A 26,834-nucleotide genomic window follows, 5' to 3' on the forward strand; every position below is an offset into this window, starting at 1 on the left:
AATATGAAGGGTGAAAATCACTGATAATTCAGTAAAATAGAACATTTTTTAATATCTATGCTAAAAATGTAAAGTCCTAAAGTAACATAAAAACTCAAGGCACAAATACTACAAATAGAATAACCATTGCCCAATGGTGAACACATTACCTGAACAACCTTACATACTTTTAGACTACTGATAATCATGTGATGAAAAAGTCAGTTTCACCTGATACTGAGACCCAGTGAGCTGACAATCAAGAAAACTCTCACCTACTTCTGTATATGGATCAGTTTTGGCCAGTCAAGTCACCTCCTAAAGGAGCTATATGTTAGCTGCCCTGTCAGACCATCTCTTAGTTCATAATGGAAAATACTCTTATTACACAGACTGACTTAAAGCAAAAAACAAAACAAAACATACTAGAGACTTGCAATGGATTCAGCCAGCAACCACACCTACCTATAGGTCTTTAGTCTATCTGGCTGTTTGAACTGCATACAGTTTCCATTTCCTTCCAGTTAGCATGCTTGTGTTAGGCTTTAGCACCACAAAAAATATCCCAGCAAAGGGGTATAAACTTCAGTTGTACACTGATAATGGACATGGGTAATGTACCAGATCTAATCCAATCCCATGTGAAACAAGGTTTTTATTCTGAATACTGCTTCCCAAAATTTTAATATTTTTCTACAAGTTGGAAATTAAGGCATTAGTACTGTCACTGGAGGATCACATTAATACAAAATATAACCAAAAACAAAACATGACAGCAGAGTCACAAGAAAGACAAGTGCATGCCTTTAGATCCTGCAGATCCTACTCTGTGATAAAGCAGAGTGTTTCTGAAACCTGAGCCTGGATGGGATTGTAGGTTCTCACTAGTCTTTCCAGCTCAAAAACATGGAACATACAGAAAATATAAAACAAAATTCTCTCCATCAGTGGGATATTTTAATTTCAGCGATCAAGATAACTTTCTATGAACTTAAAAAAAATATAAATATGCAAACAATAATGCATCATCTGTTGCCAGTTGTTTTGATGTATTTTAATTTTTTCTTGTTTAAGAGTTACTTCTTAGCAAAAGTACCTTAAACATCTGTTACGCAGTTTATCTGCAGATTTCAAACTTTTAACATAATATAAGCCATCTCCTTCCACTTCCAATTTTACAAGAGGCAAACCTCACCAGCTGTTGAAAACCACATAGAAAAAATAGAACGCAACGATGTATATGTTTAAAAGTTTTAAACGAATTGATTTTCGTTTAAATGAATCTGATGCTGATGCGTTCTTGATTTTTCCCTAAATAATTGTGTGCTTTTATTGCAATATTGCCTGAGGATCTACAGATTGAAACATTCAACAATTTCCAGCCAACCAAAACACTAAAATTAGTTATACTATATGGATATGCCGTTGTACAATTTTGCATTAAATCCAAGGTTTAATTTGCAAATCACTGATTTGGTCTTTTTTCTTACGTGGTACCCATTTACACAAAATCAGGCTGGACAGTTTGTGTTCATATCTTATTCTGACTAACTGGTCTCTAGGTAGGCATGAATCGCAGTTACAGAGGTAAACATATTTGGTCACCAATGCTCTAAATTAGTGGGCAATCCAAAGCAGGAACACCATTTAGGCTGACAACCAAAAAACAAATTGACACATGTATAGGAGAGTAAGAGGTTCATTCTGAAGCTGTTTAACAGGATTCAATAATCAGCAAAAAGTCCAGGACAAACGTGGGCAGAGAACTATTTAACAACATAAAATCTCCAAACATACAAATCATGGTCAAATTTAAATCCTAGCGACACAGAATCATAACGGTCAACATGTCACCAAAAATTCTGTGTACACATTTCTATCATTACGCTCTCTAGTGCTTAGGTTTAGAAAAAAACCTGTTTTCACAGCATGAATACCTATGAGAAGCTCACACCAATGTTCTCTCGTTCTGGCTCTTCTCACTGCTTGGCAACTTTGGAAGAAATAAAAAAAAAAAAAAGCCCCAAAACATTTAAAGCCACAGTCCAGACACATCATCCACACATCAAATTGCCATGCTTCATTACATGGTACAGTACAATAAAGAGGTCTATCATCTCGTCCAGCACTTGGAAAAAACAAACAAACAAAAAAAAGCATAGAAAATCATAAAAAACAGAAACATCTGAGACAAAAAATATAGACTTATGTGAAACCATGAACCTGTACTGAGCATGTTGTGTGGACACGATGGCCAGCCATGCTCTTTTTACAAAGTCATGGAGCGCCTTAGTCATGCTTTATCTAACCTTTATTTGTACAGTGCACATTTAAAAAATAGAAATTAAATCATTTAAATACGCAGATCTCTACCTGATGAAATTAATTTATGTTTGAAAAAAAATGTAAAAAAAAAAAATTAAGGCATGCAAAAGATGCTAACAAATAATGAGATGTGGATGCTTTTTGACCCAAACATCTTACATCGTTAGAACTTCCAGCTGGAAAGGAATGATTCACTCTTATTAAATACGCAAATCAAGGGTAGCTGCCAAAATAAAATTCATGTCCACTGGAATATCACTGTATTTGCTCAAGCATTCAAAGACTATTTACATATCTGTGTTCTGTGATCATTAAGAGGCTGATATTTACATACATGTTCATGCAGATTCAGCAGCAGTGCAGGAGAAAAAACAAGACAAAAGAGAAATACTAAACATCCTGAAACAGAAAATAAATACAATTTATCAAAATAAGAAAAAAAAATGTACATCATACATATATATGTATATAAATGTTAACAGTGTGTCCCTCTTTTAAAAAGATTACTGTTATAACAAAATGATATGTATCAAACAAATGAAATAAAAGTTGAGAAAAAAACAAACATGTTTATTGGCTTGTAAGGTGATGGTTTTATACATCAGACGTGAAGCAGTGCAGAGCCGAGAGCAGGGAGCTGTGGTTTTGCCACATTAAGGCTTTGCAGTAAACATTAGAGTTGAGATCACTGCTGCTCAAGATTAATGTCGACTTGTAGTTAAGCTGGTACAAACAAAATGACATGCAGCAACAAACCCATCAATTCACACTCAGCACACCCACACATTTTTCAACTGACACACAGAATGAATTGTTCATCTTTAGAAACTAGCCACTGCCTTTGAAACGCAAAAAAACTTTTTTATTTGGATTGGATTTTTTCCACAGCAAGATTTCTTGGCAGCATTATATGGCGCTTCTCTTTATCCCTCAGAGCCTGTGCCACCTCTTCTCCACAGCTTTACCTCTGAACTGCTGAAGATAACACCAGGAGGTCAGACTGGAAGAGAACAGGGTGAGCTCAGGGAGTGCAGGAAGATGTGGCTGGGTCAGTTCAGTACTCTGTGATAGGGGCAAGCTCAGGATAAAGGTCCACAGAGATGTTCTTGTAGAGACTACTAAGCGAGATGTGTGGACTGTAACGCAAGTTGTTGAGACCATCCAAGTGTTGCCGCTCTTTGGAATATCTTAGGAGTTTATACCTACAAACAAAAAAGTGACACAGTATCAGTACACTCTACCTGCTCTACTCCTATTTGGGCATTTACGAGATTGAAGCATCAGGTTATTAGACCCAAAGTGTCTAAACTGGTCCAACATTGAGGTAACGGTTATCTAAATATAGTCAGGTCCGGAAGTGCTTGGTCAGTACTTTTGTAATTCTGCCTCTCTACACCACCCCAATGGACTGCATAGCAAACAGGTGCTGCTAATCAAATATACTTGCGTAACTGATCATCAGCAAATGTGAACACATTTACAAAAGCAGATGTTTAGTCAATTTGCTGGTCTGGAGCACTCAGGTGCATCTTGGACTCCACAGGCCCCAGTTACTGTTAAATACCAGAGTTCATAACAGTACAATTACACAAAGACTAAACAGGTATGGCTTGTCTGGAAGGGTTGCCAGGAGAAAGCCCCTTCTCTCTCTAAAGAAACCCAAAACAAAACAAAAAAAACATGGCTCGGTTTTGCAAAGTTAGATATAAACACACCACAGATAAGACCAAAAGTGAAGATGATTGGCTCTAATTCACAAGGCCAAATTTTGTGAAAACAGCATATTAACAAAAAACACACTATCAAGTACAGACTTGGAGGATTGAGGACTTGTGAGTCAACCATGAACTCCTCTGTATAGCAAAGTATTCTAGAGTCAAACATGGGGCTCTCTCCCTCTGACTACTAAATATAGAACAGAATGACTGAAAATGAAAGAAAGGAACCACGGTATTGCAACAGCCCAATAAAAGTCCAGATCTGAACTTGACCGAAATGTTCCGAACCTCAACAACGTCAGGTACAGACAGCCAAATTTCTACAGTACTTAGAGAAACTGATCATACTGAAAATGATTACTGGTTGCAGGCCTTTACTGCAAACAGCTTCAGTTGTTGACTATTTGAACTGTGTCGCTTTATTTTCAGTCACTGAAAATCATAAACTCTGTTGGACTGAGATCAGTTGACTTACTTGATCATTAAAGAATATCTCATTCCTTTGCCCTAAGAAACTCTTGGGTTACTTGTAGTAGACTTTTGGTCATTATCCATTTGTACTGTGAAGCACCATTTGTTACATTTTGCAGTATTTAGCTTAATCTGAGCAGGGAGTATAGCCCTGTATACTTCAGAATTCATCCTGCTACTTCCATCAGCAATCGCATTATTTTATTATGCGATTATTAAAAAATTCACATGGTTCCACATTCCCAGGCCATAACATTTCCGCCATGTTACACTGGTGTGTAGTTCAGATGGTGTGCAGATCAGCGTAAAGGCAGATACAGTAGATGTACTCTAAGACCTCAACACCATTACCAATGGTGTGACTTAAGAAAGTCTGAAGTTAATACAAACACCTCTTGTGGCAACTTTAAATTGTGCATACAGTTTCCTCTCATAAACAGACCCATAGACAAGTGAACACATCAGAGTAAAAAGATACAGACCGGTGGAAACCATAATCCAACAAACCTATGTTTCAATTACTGGATGGCCTGCTCTGCTCTTTTTTCTAAATTATGTTTGTGTACAACATATTTGTACAGTGGGGCAAAAAAGTATTTAGTCAGCCACCGATTGTGCAAGTTCCCCCACCTAAAATGATGACAGAGGTCAGTAATTTGCACCAGAGGTACACTTCAACTGTGAGAGACAGAATGTGAAAAAAAAAATCCATGAATCCACATGGTAGGATTTGTAAAGAATTTATTCGTAAATCAGGGTGGAAAATAAGTATTTGGTCAATAACAAAAATACAACTCAATACTTTGTAACATAACCTTTGTTGGCAATAACAGAGGTCAAACGTTTACTATAGGTCTTTACCAGGTTTGCACACACAGTAGCTGGTATTTTGGCCCATTCCTCCATGCAGATCTTCTCGAGAGCAGTGATGTTTTGGGGCTGTCGCCGAGCAACACGGACTTTCAACTCCCGCCACAGATTTTCTATGGGGTTGAGGTCTGGAGACTGGCTAGGCCACTCCAGGACTTTCAAATGCTTCTTACGGAGCCACTCCTTTGTTGCCCGGGCGGTGTGTTTTGGATCATTGTCACGTTGGAAGACCCAGCCTCGTTTCATCTTCAAAGTTCTCACTGATGGAAGGAGGTTTTGGCTCAAAATCTCATGATACATGGCCCCATTCATTCTGTCCTTAACACGGATCAGTCGTCCTGTCCCCTTGGCAGAAAAACAGCCCCATAGCATGATGTTTCCACCCCCATGCTTCACAGTAGGTATGGTGTTCTTGGGATGCAACTCAGTATTCTTCTTCCTCCAAACACGACGAGTTGAGTTTATACCAAAAAGTTCTACTTTGGTTTCATCTGACCACATGACATTCTCCCAATCCTCTGCTGTATCATCCATGTGCTCTCTGGCAAACTTCAGACGGGCCTGGACATGCACTGGCTTCAGCAGCGGAACACGTCTGGCACTGCGGGATTTGATTCCCTGCCGTTGTAGTGTGTTACTGATGGTGACCTTTGTTACTTTGGTCCCAGCTCTCTGCAGGTCATTCACCAGGTCCCCCCGTGTGGTTCTGGGATCTTTGCTCACCGTTCTCATGATCATTTTGACCCCACGGGATGAGATCTTGCGTGGAGCCCCAGATCGAGGGAGATTATCAGTGGTCTTGTATGTCTTCCATTTTCTGATGATTGCTCCCACAGTTGATTTTTTCACACCAAGCTGCTTGCCTATTGTAGATTCACTCTTCCCAGTCTGGTGCAGATCTACAATACTTTTCCTGGTGTCCTTCGAAAGCTCTTTGGTCTTGGCCATGGCGGAGTTTGGAGTCTGACTGTTTGAGGCTGTGGACAGGTGTCTTTTATACAGATGATGAGTTCAAACAGGTGCCATTCATACAGGTAACGAGTGGGGGACAGAAAAGCTTCTTACAGAAGACGTTACAGGTCTGTGAGAGCCAGAGATTTTCCATGTTTGAGGTGACCAAATACTTATTTTCCACCCTAATTTATGAATAAATTCTTTACAAATCCTACCATGTGAATTCATGGATTTTTTTTTCACATTCTGTCTCTCACAGTTGAAGTGTACCTCTGGTGCAAATTACTGACCTCTGTCATCATTTTAAGTGGGGGAACTTGCACAATCGGTGGCTGACTAAATACTTTTTTGCCCCACTATATCTAGAGGATGTTAGATCTGCTGCAGTTAGAATCAGAACAAAATAAACTCAAATTAAAATTAAAGGTTTAATGCTGTTTAAAAAAGATATTATTCATTAGAGTTAGGACATTTTGTAAATGTATTTTTTAATATGAAAAAAGAAACTTTACCTCCCAAGAAACTGCACCTCTCCTCTGTGATGGTGAGGAATTGATTTATACTTGCCAATCTCCCCCTCTGGTCGTGTCACATTCAGATCGGCATACTGAACCCTGCAAGGTAATCAAGCTGCATCACTATTTACAGAATTAAAACCAATATTAGTGTATACATAACATCAATAATAATTATGGGCTTTTAATTATTCCTGTTATTATTATTTTAATTATTGAGTGCACAAGTTTGAATTTATATTGGACTTTTTAAGCACGGGAATCAAAAATATGTTTTTCCGTTTTCTATCTCGTGGATGAAAAATGTATAAACATTCAGAACTTATGTCAACGACGTTGCTGAATTGTGTGAACAAATGTTTTTCAGTACATCACTGCAGGAGGGGCTTGTCAGTCGGAAGGTTGGTGGTTCAATCCCTGGTATAGAAACAGCCACTCAAAATTGCCGGTTTCAGCCAGACGTCAGTCGGCTGTCTGTTAACTGACAGCCGACTTTCAGCTAGCAGTCAGTGGTTGGGAGTCCCCTCCTCCGTCCTTTGGTGCGTATCTACTTTCCACTATAAACAAGCCCCTTTAACTTAATTGCAGAGTGTCACCAAGAGATTTCTTCCAAAAAAACTTTGACTTGGATAGTTAGCTGCAGATGATTTTCTCAGTATTACTGTAGGGTCTTTGCCTCATAATTAGGTCTGTAAGTGTTAACGTATCAATGCCATCATCATGATTAACGCGATTAAAAATTTTTTTAACGCAAACAACCCATCTGGAGCACAGAATGGACCAACTGCCCGAAATGCATTGACAGAGACTTCTCAGGGATTTTGAGTCATTCTGCACTCCAGATGGGTTAACTACGTTAAAATATATATTATATATAAATATATATTAGGGGCGATTGTGGCTCAAGAGTTGGGAGTTCGTCTTGTAATCGGAAGGTTGCCGGTTCGAGCCCCGGCTTGGACAGTCTCGGTCGTTGTGTCCTTGGGCAAGACACTTCACCCGTAGCCTACTGGTGGTGGCGCCAGTGTCCAGCAGCCTCGCCTCTGTCAGTGCGCCCCAGGGTGGCTGTGGCTACAATGTGGCTTGCCATCACCAGTGTGTGAATGTGTGTGTGAATGGGTGGATGACTGGATGTGTAAAGCGCTTTGGGGTCCTTAGGGACTAGTAAAGCGCTATATAAATACAGGCCATTTACCATTATTTACATTTTTTTACACACACACACACACACACACACACACACACACACACACACACACACACACACACACACACACACACACACAGTTAATCACGATTAATGTGTTAATGCTGACAGCCCTACTTATAATAGAAAGCACATTGTGGCCACTGTTTTGAGTCCATATAAATAAAATTGAATTTCACATTCTTTTGACAGCTTTCGTTGTTAAAAAAAAAAAAAAAAAAAAAAGTAAAATTAACTTAACAGGCAGTTTGACCATTTTACACTGCAAATCACCAAAACTATTTCCAGTAAACAGCTTTTCCTTGTGTTCCATTTTAATTTAATCTAATAAACAGATACAATTTAAAAGAAAATTAAATACAGAAAAAATATATATTCTTGCACAGAAGCTTCCTCATAGATCCCAAACCAGATGTGGAGGTTATTTTTGAGACTATTGTTTGCTGGGCTGTTACTTCTTCAGACTTCAGTTTCAATTATGAGTATGTCCTTCTTTCCTTTTCTCTGTTAGGTTGCAATTTAATATTTTATTTTTTAGATTTCTTCAGACTCTTATATTGTGCAAAAGTCTTGAATGACCCCAAATTTCTCTATATTTTGCTACATGGAGGCCAGAACTTCACCTAGTTTCTTTAGGTGCTGTCCAGGCTTTATGAAGGCATTTCAAAGTCATTTTTTGGACAGTGGCTACTTGTCCAAGATTTTTAGTAGATCACACATTGCAAACTCAGCATTTTATCTAGCAGCTTCCTCGGTAGCTAGTAAAGTAAGAACACAACGTAGTTGGTAATTCACCTGTTCCATAAGTCATCATCCTCTCCACCCCAACCCCAAAATGCATTGGGAAAACCATTAATCTTCCAGAACTGATCCACAGTGAGCCCACTCACACCACCAAAGAACTCACTATATGGAAGACTGAAAACAACAAAAGAACACGTTTAATAAAAATCAGAAACTTTCTAGTTGGTTAATAATTCCAGGTCTGTTGCAATTAAATTATTATCCTACCAGTCTGGTAAATTTTCCACATACTCACATGTACATGTATTTGTCCAGCTTGGCAGCAAAGTGGCGTGGCATCTGACCACAACCATAGTAGTTTCTGTCACTTTCAGGGATATGGTCAACATCATGGAAAATCAAGCAGTCCCAGTCCAAGTCCTTCATAGCTTCCATGAATCCCACATTAAATAACATGGCTCTGTTGAATGGCTGGCTTCCACTCTAAAAAGTACACATTTCTGGTGAGCATGGTGCAGTTTTTTTATTTTTTGCCAATAACAATTCAGTTTAGTAAACTACATTAGCACTTATTTAAAGCAAGCACACTGAATTGCAAATGAGATCTGAAACAATGCAATTAGCAAATTGCATAGCTCACAGTAAAACAATAACTTTAACATATGAACTAGGCAAAAAAACATTATCAGTCCTAACTATATGTAACTTTTGCACTACATCAGACAAGTTATTGCAGACAGTACATTTGGTTTTTTAACAGATATAAACGTAACAACTGATTATTTTCATCTCACTTGTACTCAAACTACTATGAGGATGGATGCATGGATTTTAACAGTATTTATAATAGTTGGGGGGGGGGGGGGTCTCCCATGGCAAATTGGTCCTGGGTCAGGGACGACACAAAGAGCAGTTCATGAGAAGAAGTAGTAGTATAGCTGGTACTGATGAGGGAAAAAAGCAAAGAGGATGTTTGGTGTATCCTCTGGAGCAAAAAGGTGCTCTCCGATGCAACCATGGCAGCACTTAGGTAATGCTTACTTCTTAGATAGAACGGAGAGCAATCTACAGTAAGCCTCCAGACGTTGTATTGAAAAATGCAGATGAACGGTTAACAGCTTGCTATCCTGTTTCACATGGAAGCAAACAGGAGTAACTCTAAATGGAAGCATGGGTGTACTAGACCATATTTATTTCACAAGCTTTCCCAACATTTTTTAGATTGAAAGTGATATAATATAAAAATACAGCGTTAATTAAATTGCATTAATATTTAAATCTATGAAAATAAAACTTTCTTCACAGATCAGCAAAAATGCACATGGGCCAGTAAAACTTTGAGACACTGGGTTTTTAGGCTGGACACTAAATTATTATTAATTTTAAATAACATCTAGACTATCGTAATGTCTTGCACAAAAACTTCAGAATACTGATATGCTCACTTTTCTTCACTGCAGCTACAACACACCTTTAAATGCTTACAGACACAAACTGACTCATTCACTAGCACACTTAAACAAATCTACCAGGAGATAAAACATTGTTAGAACACTTTTTGCCTTCTATTGAAGTAAGTAAGTCTTCCAAGAAGACAGAGTAAAGGTACATTTCTTTATGCCTTAGTTTAGATTGCATACATATCTAAACGACTTAACCACTCAGGAGGATTGTAAAGAAGACCTGGACAGTTTGCAGCAATTTATTGACGAGTGTTGAGTGCATTGTTATGGGAAAACCAGGTAACAAGGCACTGACTCCCTCCAGCAGCACAGGAACAGCGTCCTCGAATTGAAGCCCCCCTGAAAACTCACCAGAACCAGCTTCTCCACCAAATGGCGACATGGTGGACATTTTGGTGTCCATAGACCCAAAAAACAAAAAACAAAAAAACAGTCCAACTTTGACGCACGCTTTGCATTCCTGGAAATCCTGCATAAAGATTTTTAGACACTGCACGTGGAGTTCTGCCAGCAGCAGGTTTATCACTACTAAAACAACACGGCATGGCTGTATTGAGTCAGCTGATCTGTATCTACACATACGTCTTTTTCTACTTTTACATAATAGACATGTCTGTAGGACAATTACTAGGGGTGGGCTTTTACCAGAAACATCAGAATCCCAGCTTAAAGCTCACAAAACTATTTTGACAACCACTAAACAGCAAAAACAGCAAACGATTAAAGAGCAGGTAAACAGATTCTGCAAACAGATGTAAAAACAACTGTCGGGTCACGTACACGGACACGTCGTCGGTGCTGAAAGCAGATATCTCACACATTCTGAAGCTGCAGGTTTCATCACTGTGACCAGAATTCACTGAACCAGCAGCATTAGAAGATCAAAACTACGCTTTACATTTGAAAAACATTGTCATGAATTTTGTCTTCGCTGTTTTGCTTCCACCACAATAAAAAAAATCACACTTCTTGCACATCTCTCTCTCTCTCTCTCTCAGTTTACCATAAAAGAAATCTCTATTTTTTGCATTATTCACTTGTTTATTATGCACCAGTCTACCGTTGTGTACAGTTTTATGTGCAGTGCTGTCGGCCAATGTTAATTTGGCCGACAGCACTGTGTGTTCAAAAATGGTATACTGGGGACAAACCAAGCCAATTCAGCGATACCTGGTGCGCAGGGAAACATTATCAATATGCTTTTTGCCACATTTTGGTTTGGTGGTGTGTCATGTGATTTTTCTAATGTGAAATATGTGCCTTGGCTCCAAAAGGTTGGGAAACACTGATCTATGTGACATGTTCCCTTACTTTCAGTTTTAGCAAAGTAGGCCTATTTCCAAGCTGCCTTTACTTTCCAAGATTTTAGAGAAGACTGTTTTTAGTCAAATGAAAGATTTTCTAGATGATAATGGCATCTTTGAGGTTTTTCGGTCAGGTTTTAAAACTATTCATAGCAAAGAATCTGCATTATTAAGAGTTTTTAATGACATCCTTCTGGCATGCGATTCTGGTAACCATGTTGTCCTTGTCTTGCTTGACCTAACTGCTGTTTTTGACACTGTAGACCACAATATTCTAATTTCTCGATTAAGTGATGTAGTAGGTATTGGTGGCACTGCACTCAATTGGTTTAAGTCTTATTTGTCAGATCGAACTTTCTCTGTCAGCCTTCTTGGTTCCGAATCATCCTCTGCTCCTCTGTCATGTGGTGTCCCACAGGGCTCAATTTCAGGGCCACTACTGTATTTATTGCCTCTGGGTTCTATCCTTAGAAGTCATGGGCATTTCATCGTTATGCCGATGACTGCCAAATTTATTTGCCACTGGACCCAGTGGTCCCTGTGAGTCCTCCTCTGCAGATTTGGGACCTCTGGAAGTTTATTTTAAACTTGTTGTTACTGATCTTGGTTTTAAGTTGGACAACCAAATCAGAGCAGTGGTGAAGTCCAGTTTATATCATTTAAGGCAACTGGCAAGAGCAAAATCTTTTCTTTCGAGGCAGCACCTTGAAATAGTGATCCATGCTTTTATTTCTTCCCGCCTGGACTACTGTAACGCGCTTTATGTGGGGGTCAGTCAGTCGTTGCTCTCATGTCTGCAGCTGATTCAAAATGCTGCTGCACGACTCCTAACAGGAACTCGTAAAAGAGAGCACATAACCTCTGTCCTGGCCTCACTGCACTGGCTGCCTGTGTCTTTTAGAGTTCATTTTAAAATTCTTATGTTTGTTTTGAAATGCTTTCACAATCTTGCCCCACCTTACATCGCTGAGCTTCTTCATCCCCACACACCCTGTAGGTCTCTTAGGTCAGCTGACCAGCTGCTCCTGGGCATACTGAGATCCAGGACGAAGCTCAGAGGGGACAGAGCCTTTTCTATCGTGGCTCCTAAATTCTGGAATAACTTGCCCTTGCAAGTTAGAGAGGCCCCTTCACTGTCCACTTTTAAATCACGTTTTAAAACCCACTTTTATTCTTTGGCTTTTAACCTCAGTGAGACTTAGTTATTTAATTAATTTTTTTTTTTTCTTTTTATTTGGCTTTTATTTATATCTTATGTAATTTTATTTTATGGTTCCAATGTACAGCACTTTGTGTCAGCTGTGGTTGTTTTAAAGTGCTTTATAAATAAAGGTGATTGATTGATTTCTTATGCATTGCTAAGAAAACTATCATTATGAACTGGATATATAAAAAAATATGTACTCATAGATCACATCAGTCTGGAGAGAACATCTGCTTCCTCAAAAAAAAGAAAAAAAGAAAAAAAAGAAAGAATTTGTTCCTTTCTGATCCCTACTGATCAATCCCATTACTTTGTGGAGGTGGTCGGCTGTAATATTTCCCTGTATGCCTTGCACATAGATGAAGGTGAGTATCAGGCAGTTCTTGTGCGCCTGGAGCCCTGGGACCCTGCTTCCACCAGGGTGGCCAGCCTCTAGTGTAGTCAGCTGCCCGTGACCTCTGGTTGTCTGGGACTCCCACCCTTTGGCTGTGGGCACCCGTCCTACTCCTGCTCAGATGCATGCGCACAGATATCGCCGAGATGCATGGCCTTAGGTTTTAGGTACTCTTGGGGGCTGCGGATTGCCCGGTTGTCCTTGATCTGTATCCATTTACCCCCTGCCACTCTACTCCCCCCCCCCCGTTCTGCCTTAGACAGACAGAACAGGATTTTGAAAAGGAAGAAAAAAATCTATTGCATATATTTATTATTATATTTGGCTTAGACCTTTGACTGTACTTTATTTACATATTTTTGCATTTAAGAAAATGTTTTCTTTAAAAAAAATGATATGGAACAATCAAGGAGTTTACTTTTCTGGCAGATGTATGCAGTTAAACATTGCAATTTCTAAAATGGAAACTAGTTTAGAAAACATTTAACCCAACAAAGTTTAACCCAACCAGGAAAGTTCACTTTGAAAGACTTTGAATATTTATTGTTGCTATTTCGATTACTACAATCAAAAGTTGCAATCCTAGTATCAAGAATGTCATGTGGTAATGGTTCATCCCTACAATTGGTTTTCATTGGGAGCTATTCCTTGGAAAATGCTTTTTGCACATGCTGAGCTCAGAAGAATCACATTCAGTTGAATAATAACCGTATACCCTTCAGTGCAATTAACAGACAACTCACTGTACCTGCTCAATGACGTAGAAGCCAAAATGCAGTCGCTGTCTCTGAAGCATGGGGATAAGGTGTTGGAAAAGGATGGGAAGATGTTCATGGCGATTTCTAAATGGAATAAGGATGGCCACCTATAGGTGTCAGGGTAAGAATCAGCACAACAATGTGCAGTTATTAACTGAAGTTAGTAGCCCAACAAATATTCTCAGTAATAGTTTCTCACTACTCATTTCCTCTTTCACCCCACCAAGTTTGTGGCAGATGCCTGTCCACCTTGAGTTTGGATCTTTCAGAGTTTTCCTTCAGTTAAAAGGGAGTTTTTATTGCCTGTTATCAACAAATGCTTTCTTGTAGGAAAATCATTAGGATTATATCTATAGTAGAATAAGGTATTAGCATGCATAACATGGACACCATCTTTACTTTTATTCTCTGTGAGAGTAAAATATTTCTTTGGTTATGTGACATGAACAACCACAAGAGTATTTACTAATAGTAACATACAAAGCAGGAATAACAATCTCTCGTGCCATGTAAAGAACATGCAGGATTTTGCACAGTTTGAACAAAAATGAATTTTACTGTCACTGATTTGCTGTTCATCGACTGTTTGAATGTTTTATTCCTTAATCTAATTCAATTTAATTTTATTTAATTTAAATTAATAGGAAAACACTTTCAATAGAGTCAAATAAGGCATCATAGACACTTCACATGCTTACTGTTACATATAGCCCACTTTAAGCCAAGAAAACTATCTGGACAAATTTGGAAATGGAAGAATTGGTGATCATTTTGGCTAAATATACCACCACAACTGAGGCGAATCAAAAAATTATCCAAAGCCAAAAGAAAAGCAGACTTCCGGCTTCCAACTTCCAGTCAAGATACTAAATTTATTTTTGAAAATTACATTTTAATATGCCACATAAGCACAATCAAAAGGTTTGTTTTTTGTGACACATGCTGGATTCACTTATTTGTCATTAATGCCTTTCTTCCCGAATTACTCGATTAATCAATGAAATAGTTGATAGATTATTTGATTACTACAATCATCTATAGCTGCAGTTCCGCCAGAAGCCATACCAGCCAATACAAATGTTTTAGTACGTTTCATCATTAGTCTTTACAATATACAATTACGAGACTTGTAAAACCCACCTTCCAGCGAGGTCTACAGTCCTTTGGTTTCCACTGGCCTCCAAACTCGACGCCAAAAAACTTGGAGAACTTCATTTCTATCACCTCCATAGGGACCTCTGTCATATTTACTTCCATAAGGCCCTCTGAGGAGATTATTTTTAAGCGGGAGGTTATTCCACAAATATACTTGGAATGAAAAACTAAAAAAAAAGAAGAAAAAAAAAGAAAAAACTACAACAAAATATTTTTTCCCCTTTCCCCCCCAAAATCTTACTGAGCCACTTTAACACTTATCTTCTGATATCAATGTACTCACTCATAGAAGGTAATCGTTCTGGGCAAGGGAGGTTCTGAGCGTAGGTAAAGTTCTCAGGGAGGTAAGTAGTTGGTTGGGCCAGGTATTCACTGGAGTTAGTGCCATCAGGATAATCTGTAGTATAAACAACCAAAATAAGGTACAACTTTATCCCAGCTACATAGTAATATGGCCCCCGAAGCAAATGCTAAATGCGTCAGAGCAGTACCCTTTCACTGGCTCATTGATATACTTAATGTTCCAGTGAAGAAGTAAAAGCACTACTATGAACAACAATGACTGAGGCAATCGCAACCGGTTGCTGTTGTACAATTGTTATCCAGTACTACAAGTTTACTACCTCTTCTGTACTAAATGTGATTAGTGTTGCTTGTGTGACTCAATGAAACAGAGCAATACAATAGAATAGTTCGGCATCTTTCCTAGTCTTACTGGGGATTTTGCTACCGAGCGTTACACTACAGGCCACAGTCACCTTGTTCTACACATACTCTGGTATAACTCTCAAATGCACACAGTAAAGCAGATAACTCAGAAGTTGTAGAGAAAATGGCATATCACAATTTTAGAAGATCATAATTTAGCCTGGAGAAATAATTTTGTTCCATTATAAGGAAGCCCTCTTTAAAGCTCGAACCTTATACTATTTATCATTGATTGAAGAAAATAAGAACAACCCTAAGTTTCTCTTCAGCACTGTAGCCAGGCTGACAAAAAGTCAGAGCGCTGTTGAGCCAACCATCCCTTTAACATTAACTAGTAATGACTTCATTAACTTCTTCACAAATAAACTTCCAACCATTAAAGGAAAAAAAAATACTCATAATCATTTCACAGATGTAACATTATCTTACAGCTACTTTCAGTACCATTGATATTTATTTACTCTTTTTCTCCAGTTGATCTTTCTGACTTTGAAGTAATTACTTCCTCCAAACCATCAACATGTCTTTTAGACCCCATTCCTACAAGACTGCTCAAATAAGTCCAACCATTAATTAATGCTTCAATCTCTATTAATCGTCTATGTGTCACAGGCCTTCAAGCTGGCAGTAGTTAAACCATTACTTAAACCATCTCTTGACCCAGCAGTCTTAGCTAATTATAGGCCAATCTCCAACCTTCCTTTCATTTCAAAAATACTTGAAAGAGTAGTTGTCAAACAGCTAACAGATGATCTGCAGAGGAATGGCTTATTTGAAGAGTTTCAATCAGATTTCAGAGCTCATCACAGAAACAGCTTTAGTGAAGGTTACAAATTATCTTCTTATGACCTCTGACAGTGGACTCATCTCTGTGCTTGTCCTGCTAGACCTCAGTGCAGCATTCGATACTGTTGACCATAATATCCTATTAGAGCGATTAGAACATGCTGTAGGTATTACAGGTACTTTGCTGCAGCGGTTTGTGTCATATCTATCTAATAGACTCCAATTTGTTCATTTTAAATGGAGAGTCTTACTAACACACTAAGATTAATTATGGAGTTTCACAGGGTTCAGTTCTAGGACAAATTCTGTTTACATTATACATGCTTCCATTAGGCAGTATCATCAGAAGGCATAGCACACATTTTCACTACTATGCAGATGACACCCAACTTTATCCATCCATTAAGCCAGATAACACACACCAATTAGTTTAACTGCAGGAATGTGTTAAAGACATAAAGACCAGGATGAACTCTAATGTTCTGCTTCTTAATTCAGATAAAACTGAGCTTAGAAAGTCATCATCAAAGATGATAACCCAAGCAAACCTGCTGCTGCTGCTGCTCTAGACCCACGATTATCTGGACCCACAAATAAAATAAAAACTTTTGCCCTGCATTCAATGGAAGCGAATATGAAAAACAAGATTGATGAAGCTACAACCTACAATCTACAATCAGGTGATAGGAGAGCTGATGAGCTCTTGAATCACTCTTGAATGGATGTGATTCAACAAAAAGCTCGAACAATTAACAGGATTCACACAATCAGTTGATAATTAATGAAGTATGATTTTTTTTCAATTGAAGTATTAGTGGTGCATATTAATGACCATTTAAAATCAAATTTAACATGTCATATTTAGCCATCAGGTTAATTTTCATCTGTTGTACCATGGCAGGTGCTGATCAGTTTCAAATTAATGTTTCATGGGTGATTACTTTAGTTTGCTGTGGGAAGAGACAATAAGGTTATTTTAACAGGTGGGCAGACTTGAAAAGGTGAGATAAAGTATATACTGGAGCCTAGAATAGGACTAATCGACTAATCAAAAATAAATAAATAAATCAACAAGATTACTTTGGAACCAAAATAATTTTTAGTTGCAGGCGTGGCTGTAGCTCAGGAGAGCAGGCCATCTACAAATCAGAAGCTTGGTTTTGGTCCCCGATTGCTCCAGGCTGACAAAAGCTCTTGTGACCAAGCATTCCTTAAGGTTAACTAGTAATGACTTCGTGAATTTCTTTACAAATAAAATAGTAACCATTAGAGAAAACAAATACTCATCTCACAGACGTAACATTATCTAGAGCTACTTTCAATATCATTGATATTTATTTAGACTCCTTTTCTCCAATTGGTCTTTCTGAGTTAACTTCAGTAATTACTTCCTCCAAACCATCAACGTGTCTTTTAGACCCCATTCCTACAAGACTGCTCAAAAAAGTCCAACCATTAATTAAACCTTAAATATACCAGGTATTAGGGCTGGGCCATATCATACCGTTCACGGTAATACCAGTATAACGTTAGGCAATGATAAGAAAATGAAATATCATGATAGAATATGGGTAAAACGCACATAAGAAGTGCCTTTGTTTTCATACGCACATGGCGGAAAAAGCATGGCGACAACGAAGAATGAGAAGGGTAAAAGCGGATCGTTGAATGAAACAGACGAACCAGAACTGGATTGTAAAAATGGTGCACCTTCAGTGGTGTGGAACTGGTTTGGCTTTCGTCCGTCAGATACACACCAAAGCACCGCTTGATGGACTGTCGGAGCATTACGGCTACCGTAGGCAGGAGCCTCGCGGAGTGATACGTACTGTGCTTCAACATAATATTACCGTATTGTGTGTGTGTATAACCTCTTTTTAAGTTTTGTGGATATATTATAAATGGTTATGAGGATCAGGATATGTTGGCCAATTTCCACTGGAAATGCCTTTTGGTTAAACTGTCAGCGAGGAATTTGCATTTGGACTGTTAAATTTTTATATAACTTTAATCCACATAAAAAGCAGCTGCTTGTTTAAGTGAAAATACATTGATGGGGTTTTTTTGCACTGATAAAGTTGTAAAGTTGTAAAGTATTTTGTCTCGCATCAATTATATCGTCAGTTATATCATTATCGCAAATTTTCAAATATATATCACGATAAATATTTTTGGCCATATTGCCCTGCCCTACCAGGTATATCTTGGCATCACTTGTCACCTTATAAGTGATGATTATGAGTTCTTTAGCTTTTGCCTCACCACCATGCCAGCTGAACAATGACACACTAGTGGCCCACAGCTACAATCTTAAATATAATCAACCGATCTATATTAATCAGCTATGTACAACAGGCCGTCAAGCTGGCAGTAGTTAAACTGTTACTGGAAAAGCCATCACTTGACCCAGATGTCTGCTAATTAAGCCCCTTTTCCATTAGTACCTACTTGGATTGACTCGCCATGGATCGCTACAACTTCACTTGGATCAACTGGTTTTCCATTATAATCCAGTACTACCTAACGCGCATGGCTTTTGTCATTGCAACGTCCCATGATGTAAATAATATGTGACACGAAGGCTACAAAAAAGGTGGAGGTTGAGGAAAGAATATACCTCCTGATATACCTGCTTGATCTGTTGTTTTTTTGTCAATATTGAGGATCATGGCATAGTCTTTTGCAGCCTTTTCCCTCGTTGCCGGGTTTTAATGACAGTTTAAATTTTCTAACTCATCAAGTGATGCTAATGACCAGCCAATCGTCTGACGATATCAGATTTTCAGGGTTTTCCATTAGGTCACTTACTTTTTAGTACCTGCTTGCCTGGGGTTCCAAGCGATCCAAGCAGGTACTAAAAAGTAAGTGACCTAATGGAAAACCCTGAAAACTGTGGCTAACCATGCCAAGTCGAACAAAATAGGTACTAATGGAAAAAGGGCTTTATAGGCTATTCTCCAGCATTCCTTTTATTGCAAAAACTCTTGAAATGGTAAAACATGGTCGTAAAACAACTAACTGATCATCAGCAAAGCAATGGGTTATTTGAAGAGTCTCAGTTAGGTTTTAGAGGTCATCACAGTGCAGAAACGGCTTCAGTGAAGGTTACTAAAGTGTATGAATGTGAGAGTGAATGAATAGTGGTATTGTAAAGCGCTTTGGGTGCCTTGAAAAGCGCTATATAAATCCAATCCATTATTATTATTATTAAAGGTTTTATGGTCTCTGAGAGCAGACTCATAGTAGCATAGCAGTGCAGAGTTCAATAATGTTGACCGTAATATTTTATTACAGTGATTAGATCATGGTGTAGGTATTAAAGTTACGTTGCTGCAGTGCTTGAATCAAATCTATCTAACAGACTGTAATTTGTTCATGTAAATCGAGGGTATACTGTTCACACACTATGGTTAATTATGGGTTTCCACAGGGTTCAGTGCCAGGACAAATTCTATTTATATTATTACATGATTCCCTAAGCATACATTTTTCACTGCTATGCAGATGAAACCCAAACTTATCCATCCATGAAGCCAGATTTAAAACACCAAATAATGAACTGCAGGAATGTCTTAAAGACATAAAGACCCAGATAATCTCCAATTTAATATTACAAAAATAACACAAGTTGACACAAAATTCAGTTTCAAACTGAAGGCGTTTAGTATTAAGGGAAAAACACACTGGGTGGAAAACGTGATTGCTTTCTCCTATTCTCACATAAATTATCTGTGGTGTATCGCATCTTTGGAAAGCTGAGTTCAATTTCTCTAGCCACACTGAGGCCTGATTACTGCCACACTCGTTGTTAATCAAGAAAGTTTTAAAAGGTTATTGAGTTACTTCTAAAGCTGTGGAACTCATCATGTAGATCCAAGAAGTGGATAGAAAAATCCTGCTTATGTACCAGCCATGGATCAGCCAAGAATTGGGCAAGAATCTGTTAAAGTCCTGTCACAGACCACCCAGCAATTTTAAGTGGCTATGTCTGTACAGTCAGCATTATGCAAACAATTGCTCTACACTCTTTAAACTATATACTGATTTTTGACACGTCATTTCTTGGCTAGATACAAAGTCAAAGTGAGCACTTATACAACCCACCTGTCCCATTAAGAGTACTGTTCTTGTTTGTATACAATCTGATCATCTGGCCGATGGTCCTCACATTGTCCCTCAACATGATGCCTTGAGCCTGCACCATGAAGAAGTATGTGTTGGCTGATGGAAAGAGCAGACATATAGAATTTAGTGTTATTGACTTAGTGAATTACATAAATTCAAAAAAAATTACACATTCAAACTTTTAAATACTAATAATTACCATCTTGTAAATCTTTGCTTTCACTTTTCTTGGTATCCTTTCTTGCTATTGCCCACCTCTTACCTCCAGTGCATACTTCCACCTCTCCAGACTCTCATTCTCACTCCAGATCATAATGTTCTCTGCAAACATCATAGTCTATGGAGACTCACACCTGACCTAATCTGTCAGCCTGTCCATTACGAAGTCTAATAAGAAGGAACTTAGATCACTGATGAAATTCCTCCCCCCCTCCTCCACCATATATGTCTGCATAGGTTCTCAGTCATCCAAGTCATGGTAGTCTAAGGAGCTTTGAAAGAAAGCCACTGAAATCAAATCAAATCACTTTTATTGTCACATCACATGTGCAGGTACATTGGTACAGCACATGTGAGTGAAATTCTTGTGTGCGAGCTTCACAAGCAACAGAGTTGTGCAAAATACAATAATGTAAACAAGCAAAATACAAGAATGGCTACATCTGAAACTAATAAATATATGTACAATATATAATAGTATATGCATTTCTGGATGTGTATACTAAATATTTTTCTACGTGTGTGTGTGTGTGTGTGTACACACATATTTTACAAATTAAATAGAGTAAACAATAAATAGAATATATAAAATAAATAAAATAAAATATACAGAGTGAGACATGTGCAAAACAGTGGCATTACTGTACAGTGTGGAGTGCATAATGTTAAAGTTCCAGTAGTGAAGCTGAGGTGTCTATGAAGTGTTCAGCAGTCTGATGGCCTGGTGGAAGAAGCTGTCTCTCAGTCTGCTGGTACGGGACCGGGTGCTGCAGAACCTCCTTCCTGATGGAAGCAGTCTGAACAGTTTATGGCTGGGGTGACTGGAGTCCTTGATGATCCTCCCCGCTTTCCTCAGGCACCGCTTCCTGTAGATGTCTTGGAGGGAGGGAAGCTCACCTCCAATTATCCGTTCAGAGCACCGCACTACTCGCTGGAGAGCTTTGCGGTTGTAGGCGGTGCTGTTGCCATACCAGGTGGTGATGCATCCAGTGAGGATGCTCTCAATGGCACAGTGATAGAAGGTCCTGAGGATGCGGGGGCTCATGCCGAATCTTTTCAGTCTCCTGAGAAAGAAGAGGCGCTGCTGCGCCTTCTTCACTGTTTTGTTTGTGTGTACTGACCACGTAAGATCCTCAGCCAGATGTACGCCAAGGAACCGGAAGCTGCTCACTCTCTCCACAGCAGCGCCGTTGATGGGGGTGTGTACTTCTCTGCACCTCCGGAAGTCCACTATCAACTCCTTTGTCTTTGCGACGTTGAGGGTGAGATGGTTGTCTTGACACCAGTGGGTCAGGGCGCTGACCTCCTCCCTGTAAGCTGTCTCATCACTGTTGGTGATAAGACCCACCACTGTAGTGTCGTCCGCAAACTTCACAATGATGTTGGAGTTGTTAGTCGCTGTGCAGTCGTAGGTGTAGAGTGAGTACAGGAGTACTGGACTTCTTTAAGCTGTTTCACTTCTTATCCAAGAAGCTTCTTCAGTTCTAAAACTACATGGTGAAGAGTCCCAGAAATCCCTAATGGAAGTTGTAATAATATAGTAATAATATAGTCAGTAAACCTTCGGGTAGTTATGGTAGTTCTGTTCAAGTCCTGCTGAAAAAGGAAATCACCATCTTAATAAAATTTGTCAGCAGATGGACACATGAAGTCTAAAATCTCCTGATAGCTCTACTTTTCTTCCAGATTCCATTACCTTGATTTCCAAATCGAACACAAAATACACTTTTATCTTAAAAAATGACTTTGGATCACTGAGCAACAGCCCACTTTGTGAGTGAGATACTTCTGATATCATCTGTTTCAGGAGTGGCTTGATATTAACAGCGTGACAACTGAAGCCCCTTTCCTGAAGATGTTTGAATGCAGAGAAATGAGTGAGAAGATCACCTTTCACTCAATCGGAAGTTGGCGTCAAAAGTCTTACCTATGATTTCGCTTTTCTCTATTGAGCAATTATTAGAGTAATACACAGAATTGATAAAATCTAGAAATGTATTCAAATTTGAAATAAAATATTCTAATAATAACAACAACAACAACCCAAAATCATCATAATTTTTTTTTAATGTTATTTTTATGCAATAGACAAGGAGTGCCTCCTTGTTCAACAACAACAAGTTCTATTCTATTGTAAGATATCAGCAGAGTCAGAATTAAACATGTAACATTAAAAGTAAACATTTTAGGGTAGTAGCTATCGATTAATAAAGTTCGTATTCTACAGATCAGTGGTTCTCTACCTGGCTTTTGGACCCACCATCACCTTCATATGACAAACTACGACCCCAAATTTTCCAACATCAAATTTTTTGAATGACAATGTTGTGCAGCTTGAACTGCACAGTATTACCAAACAGATCTGCAAGAGGCGAACTCTTCTACACCAAAAAGACCGCTATTTCCGATCGTAGTTCATAAAAACGGGACAGCACCTTTCCCCACCAAAGCCAGCATACCTCTGCATGATACAAGAGCTGCACATGCTCATTGCCAACATCTTGGCACAGTTTTAAAAACATCTTAAGCTCCATTTAATGTAGTCCACTTGGATGACATCATTTAATGTCTCTGGAAGCTCGGGAACCATATCCTTTGTTGCCAGGGCCTGCTGATGCAGAAAACAATGGTTCCGAGTTGCATTTGGACCTTCCTCAAGGATTCTCCTTATGACCCCAAGATTTTTTCTGTTATGGAGGCAGCACCATCACTTGTGATACTGCCGCACAAATGGGGCTTCTTTAACTTTGCAATGTCGTGTGCCACCAGGTTAGATGCATTGAGAGCCTGTTCATGCTTCAAGCATGAAGATTTGAGTCTGATATAATCAGACATGAAAGACCTTTGTCTTATTTATGAGCATGAACAAATATTCAAAAGAGAAAAAATAGATCTTTTAAAATAAACAATATTTTATATCCTGGATAAAACTGGTGTGTGTTCATGACATGTCTGTCAGCAGGTGTCATTGCGGCTGTCGTTGGCCTTCAGCTAATTTAAACATGGCATCAGATGAATCAGTATCAGTTGATCTGCATATTTTAATCCAACTTTTGTAGCTTTACTGTAGATCTTCCCTGTGTAAAACTAAACGTGGTGGACAGGACCAGCTACAAAGTTAGCTTTTTTAAATTTTACATTTGATAAAGGCCTACCACCACCACTAAACTTTAATGGTGATTACAGTACCCCTGTTTTGGACCCTAAAAAAAACTGTTTTAGTTCACTCCACCTGAGCTCAACGTCTCAATACCTGCTTCACCTCTTTACTCTTCATGATGTGTATGTGTGTAGACACAATCATTGTGTTGTCAAAAACAAACAAAAACACAACAGAGGGATGCATTGGCTTAATGTTGTCATACTTTGCAGCCTCCAAATCACTGAGTGATCTGAAACTGGCATTGGGTATTGAACTTCAGTTCAGGTGACATTTTGACCATCTCATACTGAATGTACGTATTCATAAGAATCAACCTACTAGTAGTTACTTTTAAACCATAAACCACATTTATATTTTAGATAAAATAACCAGTAATATAGTTAATTGTGCACATGTGCTCTAGGTGGCTAACATAACTTACCTGGAGCAATGCCAGATGGACTACAAGGTAGGCAGTCAAAAACGACATTTCTCAGACTGAATATGATGGACATTCACTAAACGTTTCCACAGAATACTTGTGTTTCTGCCTTTACAAACAAATGACCTGTTGCATTTGAGGCAATAAGCACTGTCAGCACTGACTCCAGCTAAGCACAACCAAACTTTTGAACATTTAATTCTCTCCACCATCCTCACAAAGACCAGGGTCTGCGGGTGTGTGTGAGACAGAGCTGTGCCACACCCGCCCCTCACATGCAGGCTCTTTTATGCTGACAACTTTTATGTAGAGATAATATATCTGTTTTCTTAATTTCTCCACTAACAAAAGCAGTGCTTTCAATATAATGTTGGTTATTGATACTTTGGGTCTTCAATAATTTAGCCCATTCTCTAGTCAACACAGTTGTATTTAAAGCAAGCTGTAGTTAAAAACAATTAAAGCGAGGGAAAAATAGAATTTGTTCCCCTCAATAAAAACCACAGTGCATACACTAATGTATGCACTGCAATTTCTAAAATTCCAACATATGAGCAGCCGATTTTACATTACCCGTGTTTTTTCTCTTTGAATATTTATTATTGCTCACAAATAACACAAAAGTAATTCTTATCAGATTACTCAATCAATTGCATAATTGATAGAATACTATATTACTAAAATAGTCAATAGATGTAGCCCTACTACAGAGCAAGTTCAAAATATCCAGGATCTCTTTTCCTTAACTGGCTTCAGCTATGCCAACAGAAGTAGTTATCAACTTGTCAGCAAAGGGGGTTGCCAGCTTAGTAAGTTAAGTAAGGGTTTCCCAATCTAGGTGCGAGCATGTTAGCATGAAAGGGGTGGTGCTGCTACTATACAACCAGTCAGATACATAAAAGGACTGGAAATATGCTACTAAGTTGATTAAGTCTGGAATCTGCCTTCATTCAAAAGTAGATCTAAACAGAATATTGAAATAAGTTTTTTCAGGTAAGGCAGTTTTGGAAAGTCTTAAGCAATATTGCTCAAATGCTGGGATAAAATATAATCAGTTTAACAAACATTACAACACAGTTCCAGAATTCAGCGCCCATACCTAACAATACTTTTTTCAATTTCACCAAAATAACACTATGTGCAAAATAAATAGTACAAATAAAATAATAATCATTCCATCCCATTCATAAACCAGCAATGTAGTGACAATTAGTATCAAAACATTACCCTCTTGTGCGTATTTTATTATTTCAATGTTTTAATTCAATAGACACATTTGACTGATTAACATAGCAAAATTATTAAGTCCAAATAAACCTAAGAGCCTGGTATCACACTTGAAACAGTGAGCCTGTTAGCGACCTTGTTTACCGTTAGTATCAACTACAACAGCAGCAGATGGTTAAGGTGCAGAGGGTATTTCAAACGTAATTAAATTAACTGTTACCGTCTTAGGTAGTTAGCGTAAACTGCTGATTACTAACCTATTCCGGGAGCCACGTAAATGAAGTAGAGACAAGTGGTGGACATGGAGAAGATGAATATGAAGGCCAAAAATGATCGGTTGGACATTCGCAGCAGCCGCCTCCAGTTCACCATTTTAGCTTATGCCCGCTTCTCTCTTCGCCGATAAGAATCCCATAAAAATACTTTTTGAAGTTAAATGTTCCTCCAGTTGGTAGATGTCAATGCACAGGTGTGGCCAGAGGAAAAAAACTGCACTATCAAAAACTACAGGTGCAGTGCGGAAAAGGCTAACGCTAGCAGTGCTAGCTGGCCTGCTCTCACCTGCCAAGAAATTTCGAGATGGTAAAAGCAGGCCTGTAACGTTACTATCAGGCTACTGTGAGCTTCCAGCTGTACCAGCAGCCGGGCATTGTGAAAGAGTTCCACGACCGACTTAGTGGCAGCAGTAGTTAAGGGATTTCATGGTACTGGCCCATAGTTAGAGTGTCGCCAGCGAGAACTTTTATCGCTAGCAGCTGAAGATGGTCATTGAGGGGGGCAGGACCGCTCTGCCTTCTCCATCAGTCTGCTCTCAGCCGGTGCAACGTTTTCCACACAGTCGGCACCCTGTTTCATCAAATCAAGCTGATAAGCCTATTCATTCCACAAACTGTCGACACTGTGATCTCGCACGGCTGGGGCATTCAACACTACTAAGTGCAGAATGATTTGAAAAATAAACTCACGAAAACAGAAAAGTAATACTTCCGATTCATTTTCTGCTGGCACTGCACTGTTTCCGGGGGGTGTGCTCCTCCACATTTCCATGAAAACCAATGAGCGTGACGTGTCTGTGTCGGTTCTCAATCATCCAGGCCAAGAAATAATAAGAATAACTATTGATC

The 26,834-nt window shown here is 38.8% G+C and overlaps 1 protein-coding gene across 2 annotated transcripts; it reads right to left on the reverse strand.

Annotated features, from left to right (window-relative positions):
- Positions 1-2,272: 2,272 nt before the first annotated feature.
- On the reverse strand, positions 2,273-26,719 carry b4galt6 (UDP-Gal:betaGlcNAc beta 1,4- galactosyltransferase, polypeptide 6). 2 transcript variants are annotated; one of them, XM_085251882.1, is made up of 9 exons: positions 25,968-26,719; positions 20,660-20,776; positions 15,345-15,458; positions 15,047-15,171; positions 13,897-14,013; positions 9,079-9,266; positions 8,835-8,957; positions 6,830-6,931; positions 2,273-3,506 (listed from the first exon to the last, which is right to left on the reverse strand). In XM_085251882.1, the coding sequence occupies exons 1-9, from the start codon at positions 26,080-26,082 to the stop codon at positions 3,359-3,361; spliced, it is 1,149 nt and encodes a 382-aa protein (XP_085108008.1). In that variant the 5' UTR covers positions 26,083-26,719; the 3' UTR covers positions 2,273-3,358. The 2 variants fall into 2 exon arrangements, with proteins under 2 accessions (XP_085108008.1, XP_085108007.1); XM_085251881.1 differs by having other exon boundaries at positions 15,047-15,228.
- Between the last annotated feature and the right edge of the window lie 115 nt (positions 26,720-26,834).

This window comes from Mchenga conophoros, linkage group LG17, assembly GCF_057382185.1.
Source record: "Mchenga conophoros isolate Kocher_MC1m ecotype Shallow Benthic linkage group LG17, M_conophoros_male_GT1.1, whole genome shotgun sequence".
Taxonomy (NCBI): Eukaryota; Metazoa; Chordata; class Actinopteri; order Cichliformes; family Cichlidae; genus Mchenga; species Mchenga conophoros.

What these genes read in the sequence shown, in the direction of transcription:
- b4galt6 (XM_085251881.1), bottom strand. Translation starts at nt 26,082, where the DNA reads ATGGTGAACTGGAGGCGGCTGCTGCGAATGTCCAACCGATCATTTTTG. An exon ending in CAGTACTCTTAATGGGACAG is followed by an intron (nt 15,459 to 20,659) that starts GTGGGTTGTATA and finishes TTTATACTACAG; the next exon opens with ATTATCCTGATGGCACTAAC. An exon ending in ACTGTAGACCTCGCTGGAAG is followed by an intron (nt 14,014 to 15,046) that starts GTGGGTTTTACA and finishes TGACACCTATAG; the next exon opens with GTGGCCATCCTTATTCCATT.